The following is an 8,941-nucleotide window of genomic DNA, read 5'->3' on the forward strand; positions in this document are numbered from 1 at the left end:
ACTGCTCTAATTTAGCAGTGCTTTGTTGAACCTGATGTGTTCACACCATGTTGCTTATTTTCTTTTTGAAAAATTTTCTGTTATTTTTTCCAAAGCTTTTTTCTTGCAGCGTTCAAAAAATTGCCTGCTTTTTAGTTCTTTTTTTACCCTGTTTGTTTGAGCCCCTTTTTGCTTCACACCTTTACTAAATTTCCCTTAAGTTGCAAAATACTGCTGACACAAGAATCAATTATATCTGTGAAGAGCTATCTTAAAAAGGTTCCAGAGATAGTTGATGTTTCTAATTAAAAAAAAAAGAGAGAGTCATGATTAAGTCAAAAAATATTTTGTGTTAGTTTGTTTATTCCTTGGATCATCATGTTCAGGTCTTCAATAACTAAAAAAAGCAAACAAAGCACTTTCTCTCTCTCTTTATGAATGCTCTTTATGAGATTTGGGCTGTTTGGGAGCTGTTTTAACTTGATTCATATCTGCTTGCAGAATCAGGAAAAACTGGTCTCCATCTCTTGGGTTGCAGGTAGACCATATATGGTGTGGAAGAGCAAAGACCCACATTCTGGCTTTAAATTTACAATGTTATATAATAATACTGCCACCTAATGGATACCTGCATTATTGTTTAAATCTTAATGTTGGTAGATAGTTGCTATTACAAATAAAAAGAAAAACAAAAGAAAACTGATAATAACAAAATAACAGAGTTGGAAGGGACCTTGCAGGTCATCTAGTCCAACCCCCTGCTCAAGCAGGAGACCCTATTCCATTGCAGACAAATGGCTGTCCAGTCTCTTCTTAAAAGCCTCCAGTGATAGACCTTTCTATCCCTACTACAAAGCTGCTGAAACCTCAAAGAAAAAAAATTGCATAGCTTTATTTATTTCTTACAGGGACATGGTGGCTCAGAGGCTAAGATGCTGAGCTTGTTGATTGAAAGGTTGGCAGTTCAGTGGTTCGAATCCCTAGTGCCGCGTAAAGGGGTGAACTCCCGTTACTTGTCCCAGCTTCTGCCAACATAGCAGTTTAAAAGCATGTAAAAAATGCAAGTAAAATATAGGGACCACCTTTGGTGGGAAAATAACAGTGTTCCGTGCACGTTTGGCATTTAGTCATGCCAGCCACATAACCGGAGACGTCTTTGGACAGTGCTGGCTCTTTGGCTTTGAAACGGAGATGACACCTTCCCCCTAGAGTCGGGAATGATTATAACATATATGCAAGGGGAACCTTTACCTTAACTTACTTGTTTCTTAAGACAATATTATTTTAGCATTGGAAACGTGTTTTAATTCAAAATGAGGTATCATTTCTAAATAAGCTAAAAATTTCCAACCTTTACATATGTTGAGACTTTGACTTGCAGATCATATTCATCTCAAGAGTTATTGCTTTTTCATAATGTTTTTATTCAATTTTTAAGGAAAAGGGAAAATAAAGGAAAAAGAGAGGAAAAGGGAAAAATAGAATACAAATAAGAAATTTACAAACATGAAATTAGGCTAAAATGTTCAATCTTTCATTGATTTTTTAAGTAACTGAATATACTATATTGTTTTCAAAACTACAAATGTTAAAATCTAATATCTGAATATGAACAGCATTAATAACAGTAGAAATCATAAGGTGAAACGTTGAACTATAAAAATTTCTGAGAAATTAAAGGTTTAATATAATAAAAATATAAATGTTAGATATGTTGCAACTATATATGTAGAGTTATAATCCACATCTCAGAAAAACCAAAATGTGGAAAGTTTGAAGACTACCATAAAACCTGAGAAAATGTGGAATATATTTCCTTTTTCACAGCTTTTCATTTACAGCTGTTTTGCCTTGATTACATAACTTTTATGGACTGGTTCAGATGGTATGTCTCAATTTATGCATTTCACTAAACAGTTTTAGTAGACTTTGCTTTAGAGCATTGTCTGGATCTAGACCAGGGGTGATATGCTCCCGGCTCAGACCAGATCGCCTGATCCGGTAGTGATGGCGGTGGGTGGTTCGGAGAACTGGTAGCAAAAATCCCTGCCCTTCCTGCCCCAGCTGAGCCACGTGATCATCAGAGGTTTTTTTTTTACTTTTAAAAGCATTTTTTCTTCAGCCGAAAAAATACTTTTAAAAATAAAAAAAAAGCCTCTGACGAGCACGTGGCTCAGCTGGGATCGTCAGAACCCCCCCCAAAAAAAAGCCTTTAAAAAGCCTTTTTTCCTCTGGCAATCCCAGCTGAGTTGCCTGATCATCACAGGCTTTTAAAAGCATTTTTTTACAACCTCTTCAGCCGAAGAGGTTGTAGAAAATATGCTTTTAAAAATAATAATAATAATAAAGTTGGCCACGCCCACCCAGTCACATTACGCTCCCCACCAAGCCATGCCCACAGAACCAGTAGTAACAAATTTTACATTTCACCCCTGATCTAGACATTTTAGTTTGTCAGCTGTAGTTTAACACAGTGTTTCCAAAATTCATATGAATTAAAGAAACGGTTAAAAGTGTTTTTTTCTTTGGGTAAAAATGTTTATAAGAAAATTAGTTACAAGGAGAGCTAAATTGTCCTTGAGAGTTTCAGAATGAATATCCAAATTATAATTCTGAACTATAGGAATACTTCTATTAAACAAACGTATGGCTAGAGAAAAGCAAGAAAACAAAATCAAACATGCAAAAGGAAACAACACAACTCTTTTATATATAGCATTAGAATAAGTTCAGATTCCCATTGCTGTAGAACAGTAGTCTCAAACTCAAGGCCCAGGGGCTGAATCCGGCCCGGGGGGCAGTGCTTAAATCTGGCCCACAGGGCTGCCCTGGAAACAGCAAAGGATCGGCCTGCAGTGCTTCTGCCATTGAAAACGTTTTTGTTGGCAAAGGGTTGCAGGAGGCCAGCGCAGCTGAAAACGGAGCTCAAGAGCCCGTTTTCACTGGCAGAGTGCTCGGGCCTCCACAGCCACCCCCAACACGAGTGATGTTGAGCTGGCCATGCCCTCCTCGGCCCACATAGCCCTGATGTGGCCCTCAATGAAATTGAGTTTGACACCCCTGCTCTAGAATCATCTAAAAAGCACACTCACAATGATTTACGTAAGATTCCACTTGATCACTTTTCTATCATTTCAAAACAACGCATATTACAAACTTTATAGAAATTTAAAACATATGAATAAATAAGAAGATGCTGGAAAAGTTTATTTCACAAACATACTTTTTAAATCACGGTTTTTGTTTTAAAAGGATTCCTTACCGTCCTTTTACCAAAATTTAACAGCTTTCTAATCATTACAGACAGCTTTGTTCTCTAAAGAATGGAATCCTAAATAGAGATGGCAGATATGCATTGCAGATACTTTTATTATTATTATTATTTTTATCTTTATTTTTTTATTTGTATTTATATTTATATCCTGCCCTTCTCTGAAGACTCAGGGCGGCTTACACTATGTTAGCAATAGTCTTCATCCTATTTGTATATTTATATACAAAGTCAACTTATTGCCCCCAACAATCTGGGTCCTCATTTTACCTACCTTATAAAGGATGGAAGGCTGAGTCAACCTTGGGCCTGGTGGGACTAGAATCTGCAGTAATTGCAAGCAGCTGTGTTAATAACAGACTGTCTTACCAGCCTGAGCCACAGAGGCCCTGTACTAAATTTAGATACTAAATCATCTGAAAATATTTTGTATTGATTTAATAAATTAAATTTAGAAATAGGTCTCAATAATTATCATTAGATTCAAAACTCCTGAATATTTTTTCCAAATCAACTATATTAATGGTTTCTATTGACTTTTCAATATATGTACATTTTTTTAAAAAAAAGCAAGTTATACTGTTTACTATTATCCTTAATATATTTTGGGACAGAAAGAATGTTAATTTTATACTTGAATTCTCAATATTGTATCTAATTAGACATCCTAGTTATTCCCATTTTAGCTCTGTTATTTGCTGTTGTGCATCTCTCTGGCTGCAATCCCACCCAGTTCTGATGAATATAGGATTGTATTGTCTTTAGCTGTAGAATTATATTTCCATCAAGTCAGAAATCTGATTGCCACACATAATCATATAACCAGTGAAATACAGGCATCCATTCTTTGCTCTCTTTCTTGGAGATGTTCAGTAAAACCATTTGATGTAGAAGTAAACACCCCTGACTTTAATGAAATGTATGCCCAGTAAGATTGCTGAAAACTGGAGAAGTCCAGGTCTATTTAACGTTCTGTGAATATAGTTGCTGTCACTTCTAGATAAAAATGCTAGAAATAGACTGTAAGTTTAGTTTTTAGATATAATATTTCCTATTCACAGATATACATAGTAAAGCAACAGATCAGCATGGAAAGCTCAGCATGAAACCATGAAGAAAACAAGTATTTCTTAAAATTCTGTTTTTCTACTATTTCTCAATGGAAGAAAAAAAAAACCTGCATAAGAAACAATGGCAAATAACAGATACAAATATTTGTACAGGTAATCCTCGACTTACAACAGTTCATTTAGTGACTGTTCAAAGTTACAACACCACTGAAAAAAGTGGTGTTTTTCCACTTGTCACATTTATGACCGTTGCAGCATCCTCACAGTCTCATGATCAAAATTCGGACACTTGGCAATTGACTCATATTTATGACGGCTGCAGTGGCTCCAGGTCATGAGATCCCCGTTAGTGATCTCCTGACAAGCAAAGTCAATGGGATAGCCATTCCCATTGACTTTGCTTGTCAGGACTAACACTGTTAGTAAGTTGGTCAACTGTTAAGTTGACTAACTTAACAACTGCAGTGACTCACTTAATAACTGTGACAAGAAGGGTCATAAAACAGGGCAAAATTTACTTAACAAAGTGTGCCACTTAGCAACAGAAATTTTAGGCTGAATTGTGGTCAGAAGTCGAGGACTACCTATAATGATAAGTTACAAAGACATGTGTTGATTAAGCATCCTGTAGCTATTTTTTATGAGGATCGGAGTCTTTATGGAATTTCATCAGGAACAAATCCAGCCAAAACAGGATTTTCATCCTCTTTTCCATCTCCTGTTTTCATAGCCATATTGAGCTTGTGCCAAAACAATGGAATTTCCTGCTCATCTTCCGGCCATTTGAGGTAAGTTTTTGTCTTTAGCAATTTTCTCATTCTGTGATAGGGGGAAAGGTATTCGGTAGGAATGTCTTCCAGGAAGATAAGAACCAGGACATCCTTATGGTCATCAAAGATGCGAAAGCTTGCTACTTGTATCTCCTTGGAGCACCACTCGCTCTCCAGATAGTGGCGACTTATTATACAAATTGTCTTCCTGCTTGCATAGATATTATCTACAATGTTTTCAAGGATGGACCGTCCTGGCTCGAAGTCCCGGTGATGCAAACAAATTTTCCAGCTATATTGGTTTTCCAGCACTGGAAATAAGTAATCTACTACCCATTTTTCATCGTGGGTGTTGTAAGAAAGAAATGCATCATAATTGTATCCCGTACCTTGCCCCTTCCTTTTTTGTTTCTTGTCAATATAATAAGCAAGCAATAGATGAAACATATAGATTATGTGCAATTTCCATTGATAAAAGAAAGAGGCAAGCATAAGTGTAATAACTGCTGTTGCATTTGCAATAAACAGGATAAATTCATAATCAATAAAGCAAGAAGATGTGTTAAAAGCCCATAGCAGGTATCTCTTATGTGCTTGAGGGAAAGTGCAAGTGTACTGATAGAAATGGAGCACCTGAGTTTTAGGATTCTGCAGTGACCACTGGATAAACATTTGGTTGCTACACGTACAGATGAAATAGTTTTGCCTGAGATCTAGGAAAAGAAGGGAAGGTAAAGTGCTTAATTGCTCTTCCGTGATAATGCCTATTTCATTTCCAGTTGCCCTGAAGAGAGTCAGTCTTGAAAGGTTGGCATTGAGAAAAAAATTGAGAGAATTCAGCCTATTTCTTTTCAGGTGCAATTCTTTCAGCTTTGATATGGGGTGGAATAAAGTATTGTTTAGTGAACTAAGTTCATTGTTGCTCAAATCAAGCTCTTGAAGAGTAGGAGTAAAAGCAAATGTCTCTGACTCTAAGGAAGAAATGGCTAAATTGCCTGCGTGGAGCTGCACAATGGACTCCAAACCATCTAAAAAATTCACTGGAAAATACTTAAGTCCATTGCCACCCTGGCTGTTTATCTTCAGTTTCTTTAAAGACCTCAAAAGTTTAAAGGGTGGATTGGCAAGCATTTTTGTGGATTCATAGCTGATATAATTATTAAAAAGATCAAGGTCTGCTAAAGAGCTTGCCCCTTGAAAAAAGTCTCCCCGAAAAGGTTTTTTACCAATCCTGTTAGATCCAAGAGTAAGAATCTGTAGGTTGCTCAGACCTTCAAAAGTTCCTGGCACTATTGTTTCAATTCTATTGTCTGCCAGATTAAGAAACCGAAGAGAAGAAAGATTCTTAAAAACGCCCTTCTCTATGGTTTCCAAATAATTTTGCCTGAGCACCAACACTTCCAGTTTATTTAGGCTTCCTGAGAAAGGTTGTGTGATTGTTCTTAAAAAATTTTGCCCTAGATTTAGCTCTTGCAAATTGTTTAGATGATCAAAGTTATGTGAAGAGACAAAAGCAATCTGGTTTCCATTGATGTAGAAGGCCTTTAAATTATTTAAATATCTGAAGTCATCAGAAGTAATTTGATTGATTTCATTAAAGCTAATATCTAGGCTTTCTAATAATGATACATTAGGAATGATAATTGGAACAAGAGTGGATATGTTGTTTGTCCAAGAAATGGAATGCAACAAATTCAGTGATTGAAAAGATGCCATCGGTAGCCTTTTCAACTGATTAAATGACATATTCAAAAACTTTAAATATGTGCAATTTTCAAAAGCCCCCTCCTTAATGCTTGTGAACTTATTGCCTTGAAAGTTAAGACTTTGCACTTGCTTGTGCCATTGGCATACCTTTTCTATTAGATTATCTGATTCAGTTATATTTAACTGGTTTAGGTGGATAATCTTTAACTGAGAACAATTCAGCATTTGGATCACTTTTGAGATTTCAGATGGCTTCATTGCTATCCCTCCTAAATATAATGCCTTTAAGCCTTCCAGAAAGCAAGAATCTTCTATTTTCCATAAAATAGAGTTGTTGGCAATGGCAAAAGATAAATCAAGTGAAAAAAGTCTTTGCAGAACTGGAGTTGTAATATTAATGAGGGAAATTGGATTATGGGATACATCTAGCTCAAGCAATGGAGGTGCACTAATAATTTCTTTGGTTGACAAGTTCTGTAAGCCATTGTCTTTGATGTGCAACTCTCTTAAAGATCCCATATTAAAGACAGCATGCATAGCACTCAGGGTACACAGTTTGTTTGAAGATAAATCAATTACCTTTAAATTCTCCAAGTTGGCAAAGGCAGAAGGGTTGATCCTGTATATTTTATTGCTGGCAAGTAGTAAAGTGGTAAGATTCATGAGTCCATCAAACATAGAACTGGAGAGAAGTTGCAGCTGATTTACACTAAGATTCAAAAATTCCAAGTGGCTTGTATGAATGAAAGCACCATCTTCAATTTTACTTATCTTATTCTGGGAAATGTTGAGACCTTGCAAATGGATGAAGTTCTTGAAGTCATTCTTCTCCAGGCTTGGGATACTGTTCTGAGATAAATCCAAAAACACAAGTGTAGTTGGTAGATAGGTTGGGACTTCTAACAATTTCTGATTGTAGCATAGAACTTTTGTTTTGTTCCCAAAGGTGTTATGGACCTCACACTTGTTAAATGTGTAAGAAGTTACTGTTTGAACTTGATTAAACACAAAAAGCCACATTGATAGAACTGTCTGAAAAAACATCCTCTCTAGACAGTTTTTACAGTTCTGCGAGTTGGAGAGTCTGAAATGGTTGTTACGGGTGTGAAAAATTTGTAGGCTGATTGTGTAATGAGAGGAATGTCCTGGATGAGGAACATCAAAAATAAAATGTGAACTTCTTTTTTTGAGCATGACACTTGAGCATGTCTTCCTTATATTTATTAGAGAAAAAGGAAGCAAAACTGGTGGATATGAATTTGCAATTTCATTTCTATTTGTTCTGGGTTTGGTTTAGCAAGTATGTAGATACTTAAGAGTGGTTTTGATTGGAAATTCAATGTAACTATCTGTAAAAGAAGTATGTCTTTCTTTCTTTCTTTCTTTCTTTCGTTCGTTCGTTCTTTCCTATATTGTCATTATTTGATAATACAATTACTGTATTATTTTTTGTCCAAATAGTTAATTAACTTTCTTGAGGAAATACAGGATGATTCCTTGTTGAAAGATGGCCAGTATTAGGCTGCTTCTTAATATGCTTTTCCTGAATCTCACAGAGATGGCCAGCTTGTGACCTACCATGATTAGGTGAAATGACTGAGAGAGTGCTGCTTGGAGGAGGAAGTCCTGGAAAAGAATTAATTTGAACAATCTCAGCTGGATTTCAGGATAAGTTAGAGGGCTGAGATTGCCTTAACTGTCCTAAGAATTGACGGAGGCAATAATATGACACTATTGGTTCTTCATCTCTCTGTGACTTTTGATACTCTTGCGCAGAATACAGTTCTGGAACAACACAGAGATTCAGAAATAGGGCTACAACTTTGCAGGAGTTCCATTCTTATATGTCTGTTAGAATTCTAATGATATTACTTGGAAACATTTATTTTTTTTTGAAAATGGAAACAATTATTCTATGCCTAAAGCGTTTCATCGTCTGCATGAAATCACTGAGAGGGATCAGGAGATTTGGGAACTGGGAGCTTTTAGTATGCTAATGATACCCAGATCCTATTTTTCTGTGCAGAAACATGGCTCCCTGAATATTTGCCTGCAGCCAGTGATGGACTGGATGGAGATCGTAAATAAAAACTGAACCAGATAAGATGAAAGTCCTTGTTAAGGCCCTAATTACAAAGTTGATA

At 36.2% G+C, this 8,941-nt stretch overlaps 1 protein-coding gene across 1 annotated transcript; it reads right to left on the reverse strand.

The window, feature by feature from the left end:
* Nucleotides 1-1,469: 1,469 nt before the first annotated feature.
* On the reverse strand, nucleotides 1,470-7,864 carry LOC131193373 (toll-like receptor 13). Its single transcript, XM_058173465.1, has one exon. It carries the CDS (start codon nucleotides 7,839-7,841, stop codon nucleotides 4,977-4,979), a length of 2,865 nt encoding a protein of 954 aa, XP_058029448.1. The 5' UTR covers nucleotides 7,842-7,864; the 3' UTR covers nucleotides 1,470-4,976.
* Nucleotides 7,865-8,941: the final 1,077 nt, after the last annotated feature.

Source organism: Ahaetulla prasina, chromosome 2, assembly GCF_028640845.1.
Source record: "Ahaetulla prasina isolate Xishuangbanna chromosome 2, ASM2864084v1, whole genome shotgun sequence".
Classification (NCBI taxonomy): domain Eukaryota; kingdom Metazoa; phylum Chordata; class Lepidosauria; order Squamata; family Colubridae; genus Ahaetulla; species Ahaetulla prasina.